Source organism: Tauraco erythrolophus, chromosome 9 (assembly GCF_009769465.1).
Source record: "Tauraco erythrolophus isolate bTauEry1 chromosome 9, bTauEry1.pri, whole genome shotgun sequence".
NCBI classification, from domain to species: Eukaryota; Metazoa; Chordata; class Aves; order Musophagiformes; family Musophagidae; genus Tauraco; species Tauraco erythrolophus.
Genome location: NC_141473.1, coordinates 24548325 through 24572987, shown reverse-complemented (window position 1 = coordinate 24572987; position 24663 = coordinate 24548325). Strand labels below are relative to the sequence as shown.

Here is a 24663-nt window from a genome sequence, read left to right as displayed (position 1 = left end):
TTTCAGTAATAATTTTTGAAATATCTGACTGCAAGCAGCTTTTAAAAAATTGTACATGTTGTACATTTTTTTTTGTAAATTAGTACTCTGAATTCTATGCTTATCACTGGTAGACATATTTGGTTGACCTTTAGTAACTTCATCAAGGAATAAAATATTAATTTAGTTTGTGCAGAACTATAGGCAGCTCTGCTTATAGACTGAACTCTTCAACATATTCTTTTAGTATTATTCCTTTGAGTCTTCAATATTTAAACCATTTCTTTAGTCATACCAGCCATTTTGCACTGTTTCTGTTCCGAAATAATAACTTTTACATACTTTTTTTTTGAACCAGAAATAAACATTGCTTTGCAGTTAAATTAATTTTGATTACAAACACAAACTAGCTTTCACAATCTTGTATTAAAGTTTCATTTGCATGAAAACTTACCAAAAAAACCTCATCAAAAGTAACACGTACATAATCCAAACAGTAATAATCTGAAGGGTTCCTGTTCTTTTCCTTGTTATCCACAATTACTTGCTATTATCACTTTAAAATTTATTGTTCAGACCAACTTGTATCAGTTCTATAAAAGATCTTGTCAGCGTTAGTACTGAAAATCCTCCAATGCCTCCTTGCTGGGTAAGGAGTTCTGCTTTGAAACAGAAATTGTAACAAAACATCATCTGGGGAAGGCAGAGTAGTGAGGTTGTGGACGCAACCCCCAGATGCAGTGCCAGCTACTCAACTGAGCTTCTTTACACTTGAAAACAAATTCTTCATCACTTCTTCCCAGGAGAAGGCAGACTTGCAAAGCAATGCGCTTTAGGTGTCAGGATGAAGTTCGATAGGCTCTACTTCTACAGTAAAATACAGGTTAATACTTTGGACAAACTAACAAAGGCAGTAACCTTACACTGTTGCAAATGTAAAAGATGTGAGTCCCTGTCCATGGCAGGGGGGGTGGAACTAGATGATCTTTGAGGTCCCTTCCAACCCTAACCATTCTATGATTCCATCAACATGCAATACATTTCATAACTGAACTACAACTTTTGTCACCATACTAGATCTGTTCTGCCTCTATCTCCAAAAGAAAAAAAAATGAAAACAGAATTTCTCAAATACAAGTATTTTAATCTCTAGCACAAAGCAGCACAAAGCAAAAAGGCCACATCAATAAAAATCAGTGAAAACAGTAAAAGAAAATTATTCACCAGTGTAGAACTCAAACTACAATGTCAGCCCAGAATATTACTTTCAAGCAATAAAATCCTCCCAAAGGAGGATGCTGGAAGCGCTCAGGCTGTATTGAATCTTGATTGATGTTAAAATACTTCATTGACATAAAAATGCTAAGAATTGACCTTTTAATCATTCATAGGGACAAAGAGAAAAAGACTGGTATATCATATTTATTGCAAAATGCATTGCTCCATTTAGAAATCATAAGGAAACTAACAGCAAGTCTTACATAGTAGTTAAAACTTTTTCTTATCTATTTAAAAAATACAGTTTAAGATGTATTCCATTTTCCCACTACACAACTTCATGAATGCCTTTCTCTTTGTGACAGGGTAGGCAGAAATATCAATTCCATACTATTATTGCAATTTAAATGAGTCTCCGTGGTGCCTAAATGCTACATCTCTTTCTTGATCTGTCTCTGCATCTGAGCAGTTGTTACAGGGCAGTTTGGCTTACAGAAACTTAAGCAGAGAATTGTCAGGGAGTTCATGTGCCTTAATTTGCCATCTCTAAAAACAATTTTTAACACTGACTAGAGCAAGTGGCGAGCTACAGACAAGTGTTGCAACTACTGTGAAATTCCAGCCATGATGAAAGAACTCGTCCAAGCCACTAAAGGCGGTAACTTTATTGGAAAACGTAACATATGGAAAATGGCAGAGGTTTCTTTACCGCACTGAAAATTCTAATTTCATCCTAAAAAATGAAGGAGCAATACCAAGATGGAGATTCAGGGAAGAGCTCTTGAGAGCTTGCCACTAGAGGGTCAGACATAGATCTTGTCAGAACAGTAATTACTGTTTCTAGGAAGATCTGTTCCTCCCTTTCGCCTCTAGCCACAGCCACTGTTTTTTATCTTAACCCTTCACCCACAGTAGTAGCTGCAACATCAAACTCAGACATCCAAGCATCTGGCAGAGTAAAAAGGGACTCAGGTACTTGGTCAGTTGCTGCCATTTATGGCCTAAATGAGCTTCCCTCTTTGGCTGAATAACAGTTTTGATCCAGGGCTAGTTGTACAAAGAGGTGTTTTGTGCATTTCTAATTTCTGTGAGTCAGTAAAAATTTGAAATTCAAAATATCTTCCTATTTTTTAAAGTTGCCAGCCTTCTTTTATTAACTTTTTACCCCAATTCACACATAAAACTCGAAATGTCCTACTTTTGAAAATAAGTCAGCTACTCCTCAGACTTTATTAGCCAAAGCAGGAATTTGTAGTTGGTGCTTTCAAAACAATAAAAAGCTAGCAATCACTAAAGCAACTTACTCATCTTAATGAATTTGGTATTTGAATGGTGGAATATGTTGATACAACTCTGCAGTTTGCCTTAGCTCATATATGCTAGCCATGTCCCCAGCACAAAAGCCGCTAAAGAAAGAAGTCAGGGATTTTGCACAGGCTAACTTTTGCAAAGGTGGCAAGATTAGCTTTCTTTTTTTCCCCCTTAAGTAAAGAAGATAGCTAATTCCCAGTCCACAATCTTCTGAAATGCTCCAACAACTCCAAGCTTGTGGAACTGTAATCTAGACTAAAAATACTACAGACTTTGAAATTGATACCATATCTAATCAAGATACACATCCAAACACTTTACCTAATGTAGACCAACTAACAGTTTCATTCTGTTTAGTACTTTAGTTGTTGTTAGTACTGCTGTACCTAACATCACAAGCACAATTCAAAACCAAAATAGCTTCAGTGAAGTACACTGGAACAACTTCACTCTTGCAAAAGTGAAGTTACAGCAATCAGATTTGGCGGAAGGTCTTCAATCTTATTTCCACACAGCAACTCTACAAAAAAAAAAGTTCCCAAGAGACACATGAGATTCCGGAACACTTTGCCTCTTCTACTGGAAGACCAGGGAAATATAAATATTAGAAATTAAAATATTTACATTGTAACTACAGTTCTTGTCTAGGATAATTTTACAGTGATCTTTATTGCTTATCTTCCTACCAGTGTGAAGCTCCTATTGCCTAAAAAGAATAAGAACCAGCATCAAAAATACAAGCATTGAAAAAAACGTCCATTGTAGTATTTGTATTTCTACAATTTCTTGCTGCTGTTCATTTGTTACAGCTTGTCATATTAGACAGTCATATGTTCCCCTTTACACTTCATCATATGCATCTCAGACTCTTGCACTGAAACTTAATCACATTTTCTGTCACTTCACAAGGGAAAAATAAATCACTGGAGCAAGCTGGAAAAATAATCACTCTCAGTTGTTTAGCCATAGCTTCCTAGTCTTCATCTGATAATAAGATAGACATAAACGTACAAGTTTAAAGTAGAAATAAAAAATTCAGACAATTTGTATGTTAAAATTAATTCATGCAGCTTGCAAAGAGGCAGAGCTTTTCTGAGTGCAATTTTTGAGTTGTCCTACAAGATATAGCATTATTTTATAGGATTTGGCATAGGTTCAAAATAAGAACCTAATGACATAGCAGGACACACAGCACAAATATCTACATCAGTAGATCAATTCACAATTGAATCTCATAATAATTTTTTAAAAAAGAACACACAACACCTTCATTTAACTATTCTATTATCACATTAAAGCAGAGAATCAAGGGTTTGTGAAATGAGCGATCTTTGTCCCCAGCTCTGCATTTAATCTGAACTTACTAGGTAAATAACTACAGGCTTCATGACATCCTGAAGCCTACAACACAAACTTAGTCTCCAGTAACTTGGAGTACTGATGGTTCTGCCCTGACAGAAACACAATCGCACTCAATCAGCTGGTTTACCCTTCTCCAGCCCTTGACTACAGGAAAACAAGAACACCAGTAATTAAGAGGAAGACAGGCTGCCTCCACCCTGTCTCTGTGGCTACAGCACAGATCACAGGTCCAACACTCCAAAAAGGAACAGGACAGGAAGAGGCAAAGCACAGAGCAGGCCTGGACATGGCTACATGACACAGAGGACAAGCACAGAATCAGGGATCAACAGCAGCATAAGCACCTCATAACTGAGGGTACAGTTAACAGTAACACTGACATGGTATTTGCATATTGTTCAGGAACAGCCTGATGAAATAGCAAATTACTAAAAAGAAACGTTAAAAATTAGTGTTGAACTTCAAGGGAAGGACAGAATCCCTCTCATCTTGATACGTGTAACTTGGGAAGAAAAGCTACTGAGATTCCAATTGAGATGAATGAAGCAAAAGCAATCAAGTAGTAATGAGCACTGTAGTTCACTTAGATACATAATTTTTTGAAAACTGAAGTTTTTTAAGAGCTGAAAGTATTCCAACCACTTCAAAAATGCTATCATTAAAAAGTTGTCTTTTCTATGAGACAACAAATCAATTTCATCTACAGTAAAAAACCTGAGAATTTGACAAGTAATTGTTAATTTTTGACATGACTCTTCTGTCCCTCAATTCACAAGTGAGACACTGTTGCAGTACATTACTATATTAACTAGAAAAACAACTCTAGCCTTTCCTATGATGTCAGAAATTTTGGGTTGGAGAAGCAGGATGGGAATGGAAAACTATTAAAATTGCATCTTATTACCTTGTAACTAAAAAGAATGCCTGCAACCATACCCAGAACACGAATCACAGTTTTTATCTACTGTATTCTAAATAAAAATCAATCTTGTAATTGTGCAATCAGGAAACTCTTAAGATGAAAAGTTTCAGTATAAACAGCAAGTACCACTTCCAAACAGAAAGTTCTACCATCTGGTTTTGGATCAACTGCAGCTCTCTACTAAGAAACCTTTTCCATCAGAGGCATCTTCAGTAAGTCTTTTCATTTAATATTATTGCCTAGTTAAAAACAGAAACACTTAATTCATAGAGCTCTTTCACTTAAAGTTCCTTGTTTGCCTTGAGGAGGCAAATGGAACCCAGTATTTCATTATTTGCCTTGCAACGCAACTCAAAGTTTTGTTAAACAAATTTTTACTTGGCAGTGAAGGGAAAATACAGATAAGCTGTGTGTGCGTGTCAGTCTGCCATGTGTCTCAAGGTTACTCTAAAGAAAACAACTAATCCAAGAACTAGACATGTTCTATTGACATGTAATAAATTAGCAAGTTTTCTGAAGAAATGGAAAACAAAAAAAAGTAGTTCTGATTTGCAGTTTATTACTAAGCAAGTATTTAAGAAAGCAAAAACACACAATAAAGAGAAGAGATAACACCAAGTGAAATACTTCCTATTCATGAACACGTTACATCCCATTTTACAGGTAAATAAGTAGTTACAAGCTCTTCTATAACCATTTTTCAAGCCCTGAAAACATCACAGCACCTCATTCAGAGCTTTGTCCTTGCATAGGGTAGATTTTTTCAAAGAGTTTTTTCCAAAGGTAACTTAACTCTAGTATTTTGCTCATTTAAACTACACAATTAACTAAATACGCTAGGAGAAATTACCAGGCTTGTATAAAGTTCTGATTATGCTGTCAGGAATGCTACCAAATTTGTAGACACGTTAGTACTGAGGGGATCATTTTAAGACAGCTATCAGTACTCTAAGTTTTTGCAAACACTTAAGTTTTTTATAATTTAACAGCAGTCAGATGATGCAACTTGGCTCAACAGTTTCAACCAAGTTCTATGGTCAGACCCTGAGATAAGCTAAATTGACTTCTACAGATACACCTCAAAACACAAGGTAATAATAAAGAACTCTCAGCTGTTCGGCTTCTCTGCCAAATGAGCCAATGCAACAGATAGATAGTTTCAGAAGCCATCTTTCACAAGGATTATTGAAAGAATGGAACATTATATAGCAAACTACCTTCAAAAAAGGGTAAATTTTCAAGGACAAGTTTTAAAATTATTACTGAGTATTTTCCATACCTTCAGCACTGTACAGACAGATGACACAATCCCCAACTCAAAGCAATACAAAAACCCATTAACCTGTTCGAGAGGGTTGGATGAAGCACCCAAAGTCAAAGGAAACACATTAGTAAAACTGAAAAAACTGTAAGTCTGTTCTTCTTCTTCTCACCTAAATTTGGCAGCAAAGTCTGTATCTGCAGCTTGTGTATTCTTTCATCCTGTAACCTCCTAGTACAGAATCACTACTTGTCTTTCTCAGTCTTCAAGCTCACTCCAGCACGTGTTTTCGGGGAAGGGCTTGTTTTGCATTCAAGCCTTAAGAGACCACGAGTTTGGTGAACAGATTAAGAATCACTTCTGATTGTGTATAAACTATTTAGACCCTTAGCCACTTTATGAGTTAACCGCATGAGTGGTGGTTGGTTTTTTTTTCTTGCCATGGGAAGTTAAAGGCTTCTGTTGGATACAAGCAAAGGTAACAAACTGAAAATGTTGAGAATAACACATGATAGAATGGCTAAAGCCACAGCTACACAGACAAACCTAAACATAACGCAAGTAAGCAGATGTTTTTCATTTCAGCCACTTCTCAAACCTTTTCCTAATTTATAATCCAAATTGTCACAAGAGTGGAAAAAAGATCAAATATGTACATCTTCTTCGCTTCCATCACAGCAAGCACTAAAACAGCCTCAAACAAGAAAGTTTAATTTACCAGATGTCAACATGGCTCTATTAGTAAAGTCTGCAGGTAACTAATCCATCACCCTCCAACAGTACTCTGCAGTGAGGAAAGGTAGAGAATGACCAAGCATCTTGGGATCTCCAGTAATGACCCAACCACTTTCAACGCTGCAGACAAGTTGGTAATGCACTGAGCACATCCATACTCATATTTGTGAAATTACAGATCAAAATGACAGTGTTTCTTCATTCAGTATGATGATGTCCTCCTTTCATACATTAACCATCATCCCAAAACACAAACACACTTTGAAGACCCCATTCATTCTTCCTCTCCCATTTCTTCAAACCTGTTTTACCAGAGATATATAAAAAAAAATATATATAAACCCATTTCTTGGTTTACAGATAGTTTGTATTTACAACAGTGTCACAGAAGAGTCAGGGAAGAGAACTAAGGTGCAGATGATACAGGGCATGAAAGCTATTAAAAACTACAGGTCTTCACCAAGCACCTTCAATGAACTTGTGCAAAGATTACCATAGACCCTGACTTTAAAGAGGCAGGGAGGGGGGGAAGGAGAAGAAACACCACACAAGGACAAAAAGACTTGGCTGCTTTGACAACCAACAAGTAAATCAAACAGCAACTTGTAATCCTGGACAATGATGGTGATCAAACAAACAGTTTGGAGATGACAAATACAATGGAATTCAGCATCCAGACTAGTAAACATACCTCATGTCATGAGATCATGTCTCTGGTCAAGAGCTCAGATAACAGACTGAAATAAAGCAATGAGCATCCTTAACCTTGATGTGAGAAATAGGACAGATATCAATTTTCCACATATCTCCACTCCTTTTTAAGAGCACAGGCTAAAAGATATTTACATGCTTATACAAGTGCTGGCAACTACAAATATTTTCCTCACCTTCCCACTGGCTAATTAGGGAAGATATACGGTTTTCATATATTTAGAAGTTCCAAGACCAGCATAATTATTCTGTTAACATTAATTTTTCAATAATGATTCTCTTCACCTCCTCAATTCATTCATAGACCCAAATGTTGGACAACAGCAAGAGAAGATTCATCTATTCTGTGAACAGGTGCTTCTTAACGACTGGATATATACTTGAGGTAACAAGTAATGACCAGATCTCTACAGCCTAAAAATTAACTATAGTTAGATAAATGTCAAAAACTAAATATTTGCAAAAGTGACTGCTCTAGGGGGAGCAATGAAACAGATGCCACCTCCTAACTTTTAACAGCAGGACACTGGAACAGGAGTCAGTAGTACTGAGTTTCTATGGAGTCTTAGAACATCATTGCCATGTTAATTAGAATTTCTGTGCCCACTCTATTAGAGTTTAATATATGTAGCATAGAATTAAGTTATTCTTAAATGTCTGTTACAGATTCAATAGGTAAAGGAGTCATTTCTGTTTAATGTCATAGGTAGAACACCAAAAGCTTTAATGAATACGTGTTAGCAAAGTTACTTTCACAGATTAGCATAGCTATAGTTAGCAATTCACCCACAAAGCATTAATCCTTTTTCTATTCTTTTCTCTCTCACCCATAAAAAGCTGCTCTTTCAGTAAGCATCTCTACCCTAAAAAAATTAAACAAACCTAAGTACTGTTAGGTTGTGGAGTTAATGCAAATTAAAAGGAGACACACACACACACACCCCCCCCCCCAAAACCCAAAAAAAACCACAACACATGAATTTTTGGTATTTCTTTAATGCAGACACTCAGACAAAACAAGGACATACAACGGATTATAGTTACTTCAACACTGTTCTCCAGCTCTGTGAACAGAAACGGAAGTGGGTGTGGGTATCACCAGCTTTCAACAGTGCCATGAACATTGTTAACACTTTTTTAGACTGTCTCCCTGAAGAGACACAAAAAATGAGACCCAGAAAACACAACTACCTGATAGAGGCCAAAGCTTCTGTGGCTCAGGTAACGCCAGAGTGCTGATGTGGTCTGAAAAGCTGGCCACAGCGAAGTTCTGTTGTGCTATAAATTAAGACCATCTCTCCTCAAAATAGTCTAGCGAAGGCTTAAAGCTTTCCAAAGCTTGTCAAGAGAGCAAAAGACTTTGGAGCCCAGAGTAAACCAAAATTCACCTTGAAAGAAAGGTGACAGGGCTGTGCCAGAAACTCAAGTCAAAAATACCGACCCAACCCTTCAATACTGCTTATTTCCTCAAACCAATATTACATGGTAGCAAGTTGTTTCAAATCTGCCAGGGGTAGGACTCGATTATGTATTTATTTTCAGGCTTATTTATAACATGGATTGTAGGCCATTTAAATATTGTTAAAAGGCTCACTTCAGACTTCCTGCATAATACTAAACTGTTTCCATTTGCATTTTCTTAATAGAACTTGTAAAAACAAACTCATTTTAAATACTCTCTCATTGCACTGACAACACATGTTGATTGAACTTGCAACATCAAGCCCTTTATTCTGAACACAGGTATTTATTCTTGAAACTGGTTATACAGAAAAGGAGGATAAACTAACAAAACAGTGACAAAGTTAAAGGTCAAAAATTCTTATGGGTGTCTACCTAAACTCTTTCCTCATTTTACTCAGCTACGTTCTCAAATCGGAGCCCAGCTGGTCTCATGGCCCCATTAAACATGCCAATCCAGTTGAAAAAGTAAGACACAGGCTCTAGAGTTACTTGATCACTGCCAAGATACCAAGAGCTGATGCTTCGTGGCTACAGATGGATGCACATTTTGTTTGACAAGAAAAAATATAGAGACTAGGCTGTTATGATCAACAATTCCTCTGTCAAATGCTTCACGGTCCTGAAATACCTACGTTACTGCACCTCCCTGCAGCATACGAATAGATAACTTTATTTTAGCAGTTGTTCTACAGCTAGGTTTGCTATTTTATCTCCCTTCACAATCTGAGGAAGCGTGGGATTTGATTCTTATTTCTCGAAGTATTGCAAAAGGTAGCTGGACTTACAGTAGAAACATGCCTGTCTGTTTGTTACACGGACTGCTATGCATACACTCACAAATTGGGAGCTGGAAATAAAATCAGGTACATGTGAAGAAGGCAGACAAGCTTCTCAGTTTTCAGGTTATTACCAGAGCCATCACACTATCACCAGGTCCCCTGTGAAATTGTTGTTGAAGGACTGCTGATCACTTTAAATAATGCAGTACTCCAGAAAGGCATTTTGGCAGTAAAGAAATGCTTACAGATCATACGCTGTTCCAGAAGATAATTTAACTTGCCTGACAGGCCCCAAATTTGATTACATAAGAATTATAATTTTTAAATTAAATTATCCAGAGCATATCAGATCCTGTGAAAAGCACAATGCACTCTCACAGGATTTCACTTCTGCAATATAGATCCCACCACTTCTTTTATGACAGCAATTTATAAGGATTAGTTGGGGGTATTTATAAGATATTAGTAAGGTTGGGAGTGGGGGCATTACTTGTGTTCAGAGACTGGTTTTCAAATTATTTCAGTAGAAAGACAAGGCAGAGAATTACATCAGAGTAATTTACCTTTCAGAAGCTGAGTCTATGTCCTGAGTGTTCAAGATGTTTTGGGGACTGATACACTTGATTACATTCTTGTATTTTGCCTCCAGCTTATAATATTTGGGTTCACACTTAAACACACCTTTAGATACAACTTGAGGGATAAAATATCAATTGCAAAACAAATCATTGCTATTATTAAAAGCTTCAGAACAAAAGATTTGTGGCTGACAGTACACATTCACAAATAAAAACTCTGAACTTATTTTTTTGTTTGGTGATGTAAAATTTATTCTTGATCCAGTACTCCCATTAAAAACTAAAAGAACGACTAGACAAAAAAATATTATCACTTTAAAAATTAAACACAGAATCGTGAGCACTGAAAGATGAAATCAACTTACTGATCGCTTGCAAACAAGAGACAAAGCGGCAACTGGAAGAAAGTGAGCTCATGCACAAGGATTTAAAAGAGCAATTATATTTTACACCTCTTGAAAAGACATCTCAGCTGATCAGAGAACGAGTGAGCTTAATGCCAACAGCAATACACAAACAGCAATTCAGTGATATGTTATATGGATGGTAGCATAACAATGAGGCTTAAGCAAGATAAGATACCACATGATAAGAAGTAGCCCTGTTCTTGACTGATAAATTACAATATTTTTTTTTTAAAAGGTACACTTGCACAGCTTTTCTTGGTGTGTTACAGAAATGGCTTATTTGCCCCAAAGTCATCACTGAAGAAAGAAAAAGAACTGTAAGAGTACACTAAAAGTAGCACACAAATATTCATACAAGAGCTACCTACATCTTACTAACATTGACGATTGCTTCCAATTACAGGCTAGCAAACACAGCATGAAGAGACTAGAATAAATAGTTGATAGAAAACAATAAATATCAAAACCACATGAAAACACTGAAGTTTTTCATTGACACCATCACAGCTTCATATAGCTAGATCAATGTTGGCTTATTTCAGCGTAAGTCCAGAATCCCACATAGATCAGCACAAACTTAGCATTACACAAGCAGGTAGTCCTCCATTTATTTATAGGCATTCTGGAAACAAAACTGACATTAAAAAAAAAAAAAAAAGAGAAATCAAGACTTACTTGTCAAGGAAGTCCTTGTCCACAACTGCACAGATATCAAGCAGAGGATTTCCCATTCCAAACAGGACATTTTCACTGTAAGAGAATCAATTATTTCAAGTTAGCTTAGTGGTAGTTTATTGCTGCTAGTATAACGTTGAAGACATTTTTTTTATTAGAGAGAAAAGTTTTTCTTGAACACAACTAAGGAACAAAGAGATACACATTTTGCCCAGCACAGTAGTCACATGGAAACATGGCACATAGATAGTCAAATTTGAGTGAAGTACCATCCTACAATAATCTTTTTCGATCAATATATGGACCGTAAGCAGGCAAAAATACGTAAAAGTATATATTCTGCTAAGCTACCATTAACTCAAAGAATTAGAGCTGCATATCACATTCTCAAGCTTTAAAAGATTGCATCCAGGTTGTAATATCAGATTCTAGACAGGGGGAGCATCAGACCAAGTTATAGTTTCACAGAACAAACTTAGTTGCTGGGTTTACTCTGCTGCTGATCAATAATTAGCAACTTAAGTCTGCTTTAATAAACTGAAATTAAGAGACTAAGGATTCTGCATTGTCAGCCATCTTAACCAGCATAGCTGTCTACTGATAGGAATATATGTACTTATACATCAATTTGAAATTCATTACCATGACTTCTGCCACATAAAAAACAAGACATCAGAGATACTGTAAACAGCTGAAATAGCTGGCTATAACTTATTTTTTTTTAAGATTCATTGAGAAACCATGTGTTACATTTTCCTGAATACAATGTACCTGGGTGATAATGCATAAATATCAAAGGATTACATATGTGGCCTAGTGTCAAGTAGGAGTGAATGCAGCTGTTCTCAGAGGCTGCCTAAAACTATATCCAAACCCATCACTTTCCTTGCTAAGATAACACCTGCTGCCTCCAACTGGCACGGCAAGCTCTCGCTCTAGCCACCTTCAGTATTACCACCAAATACGTCTTCCTCTTTACTATGTCTCTCTACCTCCGCTTTACGTCTGTCTCTTTACTATGTATTTGCAGAGAAAGCATATTCCCTGTCTCTCCATTTCCCAAAAAGTACTACTGTAACATTGCAGTTGGATCCAAAGTTTATCTGCAGTTTATCTAAAGCTGCATAACAGTGTCAGGTGAATTTCAAAGAGAGTGAGTGAGTTTTAAGCGTTCTGGCCCATTTAGAGCAAGATAGATGTTTTGGAGACTCAACGTCTGCCTACTAAATGACAGATTTCATTAATTTCTACTCAGCAGCATAAGAAAAAAATATAAAACAAGCAGAAAGGAGATGATATGGAACAATCTCATAAATTGTGTCTGACAGAGTTTGGAAAATTCACTTACTTCCTCTCACAACTGCTATGAACAGCCCTTAGCTGACAAATATTTGTCAAATTTGAAGCTACTTGCCAAAAGCACACAGTCAAATTTCTTCCTCTTTACGATGCCACATTAGCCTCCATTAAATGCTAAATTCTGAAGTCCGGAAATGAAGAAGTGGAAAACATGATTAGTAACCTTGATATTGAGGCACAGCAAACCATGCTTTAAGTATCCTATTTTTTGTCGTAGCTTTAAAGACAGGCCTTTACAGCCCATATCACTTTAAGTGAAATGTAGAAGATGCAGCTTTGTGAAGACAGAGCCAGAAATCCAGCTGACTCCTGAGATAGGTAACATCTGCTTAGTAAAAACCTGTAAGACTCATTAAATACTTTTGTCAGTGTGAAAAGAAGTATTGATTCTTCTAAATAACATAGTCATAAGTTATATCTACCTAGAAGAAATGGAGAGACAGATGACAGTTAAGAAGACATAAGGATAACGGTGATTGCAGTTGGAGTCCCAAGACAGGACATTCTCTCCATTTAAAAAACTAAGTATGGTATCAGTAGTACTGAAGGACAACGAAATACAGCTGACATGTTGAGGTCACTACCTTGTTCAACAGAAAAGCGTAACAGAAGCTACTAAACATTTAACATGCTGTGAGCTGCAGAACATACTGGTCTATATACTTGAAGTGGCGCAAGAGCAACTTTGTACTGGTTTAACATCCACAGCAGCTCTATCGAGCCAACAACACGCATACAAACTCCTAACACGTCAGCAGCAGCAGCAACCAGCACGTTCAGCGCCGTTTAATCCACACAGCTCTTTACATCACATACAAGTCCTGTTCCATCCTCAAGCCTTCGTTCTCCCACAGTATTTTATAATCATCCTTGTTCAAGTATTCCAGAGGCTGCGTGGTATGGTGCCATCTGGGATGGAAAGTTTCAAAGCCAAGGTAGCTACCACTAGACTAGTCAAGTGTATATTCAGAAATATTCTCCTGAAACTTCATGGCAAACTCTCCCCAGCTTCAGCATAGTTGTTTCTCACAATCAAATGTAGGATAGCAGAACCTGACAGCTTCTCAAACACATAAAACTGAGTACATTAACTGATCTCTATGAAGAAAAGAGGTACACATGTTATAACACTCAGCTTATTCTTCCAAATAATCTAAATACATGAGCTAGTATGCACTAACAGTTAGCCTTGTGCTTTTTATTAACATGTATTTCTGCATTTTTTGTTGTTTCAGCTACGTGTTTGAATTAATTAAGTCCCAAGGTACTAGAACTTCCATGCATATAACGAGATACAAACATTCCATTAGCAAAAAGGAGAAAAATCCATACACTTCATTTATACTGGAGACTGTAGCTGTGTCATTCCTTAACTGACACTGTGTTTGGTAAAAATATCTTTCTGGGCAGAACAGTAAGAGTCTAAACAATCGCTTTTGAAGTCGCAAATTTCAAAAATTCAACAAGTTTAAGCAGACATTTAAGATCACCACTGTGATCAGTGTTCCCTAATACAAGCTTCGTGTACCACAATCTGAAAAGGCCAATGTTTCCACTGTTGAAGAGAAAGACTTGGCTGTGTAAATCCTTAGCATGTTCAACCTGATTAACCCAATACTGGCTACATTTCAGTGCAGCATATATCACCTCCCTTATGAGGGGCTGTGAAATATCTGCACTGTTACACTGTTGTGCTTTTTTGTGATACAACATGAGGTATAGCAGTTACTTGGCTACAGTTTGCTCCTCTGTAAAAATAAAAATTAAAAAAATAAAATCACATATACTCTTGTAATATTGTAAAAACATAAAATTACACATAATATTTAGGATCCTCAAGAATACTAAATTTACAAGTTTGTGGAGCAAGAAACTGAGATATTAAACTGATTCAGTCTCACCAAGTTTAACGCTTGGTACAGCAGTACATGTGAACCTTATTGGCCTTATATTTGTTACACTGGACACCTGCATTGAATAAAATTTCACTGATTACTTCCAACCAACTACATGTAAAACACAGTGAGAAATATAGCAATATTTTCCTGAAATACGAGATTTCACAATAGATAGGTTATTTAGGAAGTATGTCTCTGCAACAGACACAGAACAAACACTTATGTACTTCACAGCCTCCTTGACTCTCTCCAGTCCCTTCTTTTGCATGGGAGTACTGGTGTCTAATCATTTGAGAAGGATGTTCTTGCTTAACTCAACTAACCTCTTACAAAAGAACGTTTGACTCAGCTCTTCAAGAAACAAGTGACAATTCCTCCACCCACACAAATTAAGGACATATAATTGACGATACGCAGCCTGTGCATATGTGTGTATATATATGCAAACACACACACACAGAGCACATATATACATGAACAGAATATATACTTTTTAAACTCTAAACTAAGAATACGATGTTCATACAAATTTAAAACTTGTTTGGACATAGAAATACACTGTCCATCCAGCAAGCAAAACTACAGGAACAATGGCAACTTACTTTACAGAAAGCTGGATAATACACTGTATTCACATTCTAAACTCTTGACAACAAGCAATATATTTTATGACTTTGTATTTAACTTTGCACTAGAAAAAGAGTGAGTTGTAATTATAAGTTCAAGCAATGTAATTCATTAAATATAGATAAACCTTCACCTGCTAATTATGGCATTTTGTTTGGAGATTGCCAAGATGATTGATTTTTCACAACTAGGGAAAAGTGTTTCACGTATTAATCTTACTGCCGAAGTAATGAAGTGAAACCAAACTGGATGAAAACAAACAAAAACCCCAACCAAACAAAAAACCCCACATCAGTACTGAGCTACCCCTTCAATCAGTTCTAAAAAGTCAACAAAACTAACCGCAACTGAATGATCTGGAAAGCTGTGTCCAACATCACCATTATGCATTACTAATCCTCTACAGTTGCAGGCATCTTTCGAAAGACAGTCCTGTTTCAACATTAGCAGTGCTGTATCTACCTATCACACGATATTATCATCCTCCCATACTGCTGCGTACTTCAGTGGAAACGCAACAACAAAACATCAGTGAAAGTATATTATTATTTACTGGCACAGAAACAGAGAAATATTTTGAGCCTTTGGATACTGTCATGTCTTGCTTTAAAAACAAAGCAAAAAACAAACAATAAACCCCACAGATATCCCACTATTTCTTGAAACATACTTTGTATTTTTTCTTGTTAATTGCTGCAAAAATTTTCTCATCTACATAATAGTAACTAATAGTAAAGGACGCTGAGTTGAAAATTTGACCTTTTTTATTGCGCTATAACAACCTTATACTGTTGTGCAGCTGTAGCGTATACTTAAGATTAAATTCTTATGCCAAGACGTTTTATAGTCAGAAAGACTTAATAAAACATGACTGGGACATTTGAGTGTCCCAACTGCATGACAGCCTGCTGTGTGCCTAGTCTTCCATTTACAAATATAAGATACGGTTTCATAAAACCTAAAATGTTAGTATTTCTACAGGCTTTGATTATGCCCTTAAAAGTAAGGCCAAACAAGACATATTCTATTCTCAGCACATCCATTTCAGTCACAAAGGAACATAGTTAAACCCCACATAACACAAGATTTGAATTTAACAAAAATAATTTATACATGTAGTTAAAACAAAACAGCTACAGTACCAAATTCATAGCATTCGAATAGCTGTAACTTCTCAACTGAGAACATCCTTCCTTCATCTCACTTACCTGCACAACACAAACATAAATGAATGACGTTTACTGTTAACCATAACTTGCCTGACACTAAAAATACCTCAGAACTATTATTGCATGATTCCAGAATTCAGACAATTCCCTTGGCGTTACTCATCAGCAAATCGCTTTAGCATATGGACCTTAAAAATACAAGTAACCTGTAGGACTGCTCACATGCTTTCCTTACTTAGGTCTTAAGTAAAGGCAATATTTGGCTAAGGAATTACATGGTTACAGTATTTCCAGTGAAGATGTCATTTATTATGAAACCTTCATCATCTTCTAGAGTGACACATTCACAGGTTCCAACTTAGAAGCCAAGCCTAAAAGCCTTGGCCTTATGTAAGCAAGGCTGCCGCAGAAAAAAACAACAAACTGTTTCACCACTACCCAGCTCCTCATGCAGCTGTGCTAACTCCACAAGCTCCAATAGTGAGATACTACTGCAATTCAAAGAGTTGCAGTCTGTACTCCTCTGTCAGGAACAGTGTGAAATCTGATAACCAAAGTTTGAGGGTGGAGAGAGAAGATGGGAGAGTCGCCTTGAACGATGACTGAACTTAGAGTCTGTAATTTTAGGCATTTCTTTAGCAACTGCAGGACTGACCAAAATAACTACGTGATGAAGGTTACCAGTTCACCTCACAATACCACCTCATGTTAAGACGAAGTGTTTAAGGAAACAAAACTGGTCACAATAATTCCTTTCGCCGAATGTTAAGGGTTTGTCGTTCTTCAGTTACCGCTGATAAACTGACACCACCGCAGTTCCAACGGACCGGCTGGAGCCTTGCCTGTTACTACTACTCTGCTTCTCGTTATTTGGGATTCATTTAAAATTCGGTTCCGGTCACGCTACAGCGATGCTTGAGGGTTCGAACGCGGCTGCCGGAGTCCCACGACAGCCGCTCCCGGACCCGCATGGGCGGGACCCCGCTACGGACGGCGGCCGCCTGCGCTCAGGTGCCACCCGTGTCAGCGGCACCGCCGCAGCACGAAACCCCCGGCCGTGCCCCGGTCGCCGCCCCGCGCTCCACCTCCGGGAGCCCGGCCCGGTCCGGCGCATCGCTGCTCGGGGCTCTCGCCCGGGCAGGGGCGGGCGGCCGCGCCAGGGCCGGCCGGGCAGGAGAACGCTGAGGACGGGCATCGCCCGGCGCCGACGCGAGCCCCTCGCCAGGGCGACCGTTGGCGGCGGTTGGCGACGCCGGCGCGCGCCCACCTGCCCGCCATAAATAAACTCCGTGCGCCCAGGGAGCGAGTGACCCCCCGGCCCCGGTCTGCCTTCGCGCCCCGGGGGCGCGGCGCGGGGGCGTGCAGCCGCAAAACCAACTCACGGCGGAGAGAGCGGGAGAGAGGAAGAGGGCGGGAGGAAACGAAGCCGCGCGACTCCGCGACTCCCTGAAACTACACAGGTGGAGAAGGAAGGAATTGCTGAGCTCCGGCGGAATATCGCGCCAGGCGCCCCCGCCCCGCGAACAGGCGCGCATCAGCGCCCGCCGCCCGTTCCCCCGGGATGGGCTGCAGGAGCTGCGTCAAGGCGCGGCGTTACCTGAGGGTGGGCATGGCTCCCAGCCCGGCCGCCCGCGGCGGAGCCCCGCTGGCAGCCGCGTCGCCTCCTCGCCCGGCAGCTGCGACCGCTGCGCGAACCGGCCCGCGCGCCGCCCGCCTCGGCCGCGACTGAGCCGGCGGCCACGGCTCGGCCGACCCACCCGCGCGCCGCCGCCCCGCCCCGTCCGCCCGCGTGTCCCGCCATTGGCTGGGCGGCCGGCGGGGGCGGGCCCGCGCCCTCCTTGGCGGCGGGGCGCGAGGAGCCCCGCGAGGAGGCAGCGGCGGTCTCGGGGCGCTGCCGACCGGCCCCGCGCCCCGGTTCGGAAGCTCACGGTACCGGGTGGCGCCGCCTGCCCGGCGCCCCGGACGCCATCTTTGGTACGGGCAGAGAGCACGCGCCTCCCACACACCTCCTCCTCCTCCTCCTGTCGCCTCCCTCCGAGGAGGCAATCATGGTCGCCAGTGCTAATTAAAAAAAACGTTTAATCGAGGTATCGAAGAGGTGCGGCGTTCTACCGTCTACCGTCTTGCCCACATTAAAGATGGCCAGCGGAGCCCCTGGCATCGCTGCCCCTTAGCTGTCAGGGGGCCGTGGGAATCGCTGCGCTCCCGAGGGGACCCGAACCGCCCCCCGGCCGGAGCCGCTCCCCGGGCCAGCGGCCACGCTCCCGCCCGGCGCGTCCGCCCGCCGCCCCAGGGCCACGCGTCCTCCCCGGCCGCCGTCCCCGACGCGCGATTTTCACACACTCGACAAGAAGGCATTTTCACTCTTTTTATTTGTGTGTTGGGTCAGACCCCGACGCCGCCTCAGGTAACCTTCTGCGAAGCCTTCCGCCTCGCCTCGGCCGCCACCGCCAGGCATCGGCTCCCGCAGCCGGCGGAGCCCACGTCCCTGCCGAGCGGGCGCTGCGGGGCAGGGCTGGCCAGCCGCGGGGCGCGGCGCGGGCTCTCTCCTTAGTTCCAGGGAGGAGATCTGTTTCATTGCGGGTTGCTGAAGCACCTGGCAGCCGCCTGCGGTACGTAGCTGCCGGACGTTACCCTGTCTTTCCAACCGGGCACGAGTGGAGACACCGACGAGACGTGGGCCTGTTCTACACCGTTTGCAGGGAAAAAAAAGGGCAGCCCTTCGTTGCTTAACCCGTTTCTTTTCTGCCTGACGTCCAAGCAGAACTGCCGTATCAGAAGGGAAAAGCATGGATAAAGCCAGGTTCCTACTCTTCGCTCGTCCTACCCGCTTGCTCTTTGTTTGGCTGTTACTGCTATTCTGTGCAGATTTGGCACTTACTTTGTTAACTTACCAGCACCAGAAACACTGATTCACGAAACTGATGTCAGAAGAGGTTGGTTTTGCCAGAAGTGAATCCCACGTTGTTCTGTTAAGTGCTGCTATGTCACCTCTCATGACATATTTAAACTTTACAGCTTCCTAATCATGTGGTTCGTAGCCTTAGTTTCCCTTCCTCTTCATCTACAAAATGCAAATATTATACTCAGAAAAAATAAAGCCAAACTTTTCAACTATTTGCTCATTTTTGGGTGTGTCAGAAAAGAAGATGCCAAAATTTGCAATGTTCATGATGCTCAAGGACTGATAGTGTCTCTTGAAAGTAACGGGAATATTTATGTTCAATACCTCATGTAGGACAAATTTCCTAAGTTCTCCAAACTGGACACGCAAATATTAATCACCACCTACAAAATTCTCGTTATTAAAGTGTGTCACGGGTCTTGAAATGTCAAACTAATTGGAGTGGAAAACACATCCATCCCCTTACTTTCACAGCATACAGTACAACAGATCCCCAAATCCTGATGGAGGATTTTGAACTTTAATAACATTTAAATACTATATTTGAATTTATAATGCCTGTATCCTCTGATCCATGTTGAATAATAAATTATTCCTAGTTTAACAATTTCAGTGCCCATAGCCAAATCTCTGTTTTGTAACTGAAAATGGAGGGAAGAGGGAATCCCATCACAGGCAAATGTAACAATAGTACTAACACAGCTTGCTCTTGTGGGTCTCATCACTGTATTTTAAATAATAAATCCATTTTTAAAAAAAATCAGGATGTAGATTCCTTCATAAATAATTGCCTGGCTTTAACAAGCACATAAGACTACATAGAGGAAAACAGACATAATACATTAACATGACCTATATTTATAGTAATTTGTAACATACAACTGCTACAGAGTCCAAATGAGGTACCATCAAATGTTTCTAACTTTTTACTAGTTCAGCAAGATAGGATCAATAGGATGTATTTCTAAAAAGTTAAATAGCCTGTGATGAAATAGCACGTATGACACCTCAACAGAATTTATCAATAGCACTTTATAAACTTCCGACTATTCCCTAGTGCCCAATCATGTTGCTTATACTATGACATACCCGCAGGTTCTACTGTTACTGACGTCTTCAAGGCATCACCTACCACTACGGGTTTTTTCGTCTTTTGCCAGGGAAATTCTAGATGTCCTGACACACAGGTGGAGTAACAGCAATCAGGATATCCCTGAAAAATGGTCATTTATTACTTATGGTCATTCATGGATTAACTTTATGATGCTCATGCCACAAGTGGAACTCGTAGTTGCAGCACGTAAGTGCTAGGCAGCCAGCCTGAGTTTGCTCAGCCTCTCTGACGCCATCCAAACTTGCGCGGCTTGCATGGAGCAGGTAACCTGTGCCTTCACATGGGTTTTAGCTTCAGAAATCCCTGAGAGAAATAGGGAATTCACAGCTTTTGCATCTGAAAATAAATAATACCTGACAGGGTCTAGCCACAGTTTCTCTCGACTACTTCCGTTACGCTGCTGTAAGGGAGAGATCTTCCTGCCCGAATCAGTTCCGCTACATATGACGAACAATTATTCCTCAGGTGATTTCACTAAAATGCTTACTTTCAAGAATAGTATTAATTAAAAGTGAATTGCACCCCTACCTGATATAACAACAGGTAACCATGTGAGAACCTTTCAAATTGCACTTGTCCATTAAACTATGCATTTGTAACTTCTGTATCCAAGATACAGGCAATTCAGGCTTCAGCCTTGGACTAAGGTGTTATGTTTTACATCACAAATATTTGGTATAAATCATCCAGTTTACAATACACAAACAAAAAGTTCTCCATTAACCTCCGTATTTCACTCAACTTCTTCAAAGTACAAAACTAAGGTTAATCTTATATAAACTGCCTACTCTTCTACCTTTGCTAGACAGAAAGGTTTATCCTTTACATAACAGCCTCAGCAGACACTATAAAATGGGACTAGCAAGCAGAAAGTCCACAAATTCTCTTTCAATAACAGCATTTTGCAGAGCTTGCGCGTATTTTCTACTAGAACAGTGGTTGTTTTGAAAACTTTTCTACAGAGATTTTCGTATTTTGCATCATAATATAAGATGTATTTTTATCTTGTATGGATCTACTAGAAAAGTGTTTAAAATATTTTTAAAATTATTTTAAAATTCCATAGCATAATCCAATTTCTTTTAATGCAGCTTCACAGACCACACAGCTGTAAGAGCAAAGGAAAGATTATAAATCTGCTAAGTCTTCAACGTGCTGCAGACAGCTATACTTTCTTTCTATCTAATGCTAGTCAAATAACCTAGCCTTTGAGACAGTTACGACTGCTTTGTACCACTGAATGTACAAGGAAAAAAAAAAAAAAAACCACAAAAATCTTTCACTGTAAATGAAATCCCGAGGTAGCATAAAGCCAGGAAGTAGCTTTATGTTACTGTATCCACAGCTTTGACTGTGGTCAAACAGTCATTACAGAAATGATTACAGTTCAAAATGGAAGAAATCCCTTTCCCTTCACCGAATTCTGAGTAATACCCACAGACTTCTTCACACAAAATGCTTTGATATTTATTATATAAATAATATTAGTATGTAAATTGGAAATATTTAAGCAGCAATTTGTGTAAAGAGAACATGAACAGCCTTGAGAAAGCATAGTGTTCACATTGTATCTGCAATTTCAATTTACTTTTTTCAAGAAGATAAGGTTTCCAGCAAATACTAATTAATGACCTTTAGATCGCAACCCATTCCCTCCTTCTGAAACTGTTTTTTGTGAAATACTTGTGTACCATGCCTGCGTAAGTAACTACTCAAATTCAATATCACAACCTTGAATCACAAGTCAGAGCTTTTCTTCAGACATTTCCACATCAAATACATCTCAGCAATAACAGAGCAAGCCAAGGTCTTTTTCTACAGAAAGCGCATTTCACACTGTTGTGTTGACACCATGTTCAACTACCTCTACGTTTACTCAAGTCTCCTTTCCGGGCATCTTCCTTGCCTGTTTATAAGTAACATTAGTAGACCAGATGAGTAACTCTACACAAGCAGTACCATTAGCTGAAAAGGAACAAACTCGCAAATCTCAGAAAAACTCAGAGGACCTTCAAGATTCATGATGAAATAGGCATGTTTGCACTGGCTCCCCCTCCCACAGGTAATAAAACGTGCAAGCAGCTCTAAGGACAAGACTAGTCCTGCTGACTTCGGGGAGGCAGCACATCACGTCAGAGGCGTATATTTCTGCAGAGTATCAGCAAAGACTATTATGTCTAAACTATCGTCGTTCGTCAGTATGACTCTTCTGGCCAGGTGTGCTGCAGGTAACATCAGTAACAAAAGAGAGAAACACCAGCCGTGCTCGTGGTCCAGAGCAGAAAGAGCCTTCCCACGACCTCCTGTTTCCTCAGGTTACACACTCCTTCCCATAAAGCAAGGAATTACTTTAATTAAAAGGATGAAAACACTGTAAGAAGTCTCTCCAAGACAAGAACACAAAACTGTGGAAATATGACGCATGCTGTGAGAAATCCCACAATGCTACATCAAAAGCCAGGTGAAGACACGTATCAATCAACAGTAATTTGAGAGGTACATATCTGAACAATGGAAATGAGCACCTGAACCATAAGAGCGAGGTATTTTCCATGCTGCTAGACATTCCGCTTTTGGATCTATTTCTGTCATCAATGCTACTTTGAAGGGAAGGTTGCTGCTGTTATGTCCAAAATAAAGCAAAATTAGCAGTCTGTTGCTAATGTCTTCAAAAGTATTTGTTTGTCTGCTTTCTACAGGGGTCTAAATATCCATCTGAAGAAAAAGTCTATTGCTTTTATTCTTCTGATAGGAAACACAGCCAGGTGATTGAATTTCAGATATTTCTTTATACTAAGAGGCCACTAAGAGTACTGACATGGAAAAAGTTACACATATTTGCAGATATGAGAAATTGGAAAGTGAGAAAAGTATAAGACAGAAACTGAAATGAATACAAATGAAGAGTGAGGTGAAATTAAAAAAAAAATAAATAAAAGCCAGAGATATTGAAAGAAAGAAAAATGATTTACTAAACTCTAACTGAAAGCTTTGTCACAGCTAATTTTAAATATTCAGGATCTTCTTTCATTTGTAGAGAGCTGAGGAAGGAATAAGCTAAATTAGAAGCCATCTTACTAGCAAAATTAAAAATGCGTGAAATTAGCAATCTTTTTTACAGTCACCAGTATCAAGCAATCTAAAATCTAGTGCAACAATAATGACAAAGGACTGCTTTTGATAACAATTACCCACAAAGTCATAATTTATTCTGAAAAGGAAGAGATGTCTAACAGTAAAAGAAGAATAATATTGTACTTTGTATTTCTAGGATAAAGTATCTGTCAAATTCAATGCTTACATTGTCTTCATGTAGATAAACTGATTTGTCCAAACAGCCAGCCACGTCATGACTATTCAATCAATAAACACAGCAGCTGCAGAACGGCCAGAAGGCCATAATGCAGCAGAGGGGACTTCACAGCGGAGGATTTCACAAGTTTGTTCGTTTTTTAATTCTGCACGCGTGTATATTGCTATACAGACATGTACATACGAGCTCAAGCATTTCTACAGAATGTCCAAATTCAGTTTTATTAACGTAAATCTGGTTGCAGTTTTCACAGACTTCCAAGATAAAACCAAACCAAATATAAAAGGATATAAAAAATCCTTAGTAATTCTCCTCTAAAGTAACGCCTCACGATGTTTCTAGTAAGTTGATGCCACCACTCAGTGACAAGCCATTTGCAGTTTTGCAAGCCTATTTTCTGTTCAAACAGTAGAGTTTACACACACAATGATATTTTATTTCACACAGCAGAGATGCAGTCAGAAGCCTGAAACAACGCAGCACGCATTAATGGCCTTGCCTAAAGCCCGTTGGTTTTAGCGGGGATTTGCACCCGTCAATAAAGACAATGCAAAACCTGCTGCCCCGCAGATGAATGTCAGCACAACGCATTGTTGAGCTGGGAACACCAGTTTGGGTCTCGGGCTTTGTGCTCTGCTCACTGGGTGGCAAAAGCTGGCCATCCTATATTGCTTTCAAGCAACTTTAGCTGAACCCAGTCAGCTTTGCCTACCTCATGAGAGAGCAATATTCGCTTTCCTTTGCCTGAAAGGATCACAAAGGACTAAAAAAAATAAATGTATCCATGAAACCTCCGATGCCACTCTGAGAGAGAAAACTATGAATAAAATATGGGGGAAGGACATGTCTGTTATTGTTGACAAGGTACAGCTTCTA

General features: G+C 39.7%; 1 protein-coding gene across 1 annotated transcript in view; it reads right to left on the bottom strand.

Annotated features, from left to right (window-relative positions):
- ADK (adenosine kinase) overlaps nt 1-24663 on the bottom strand; it is a 301153-nt gene that overhangs the window by 274085 nt on the left and 2405 nt on the right. The window contains exon 2 of the mRNA XM_086616842.1: nt 11403-11477. Coding sequence (XP_086472968.1) covers nt 11403-11477 — 75 coding nt within the window. The remainder of the gene's footprint in view (nt 1-11402; nt 11478-24663) is intronic.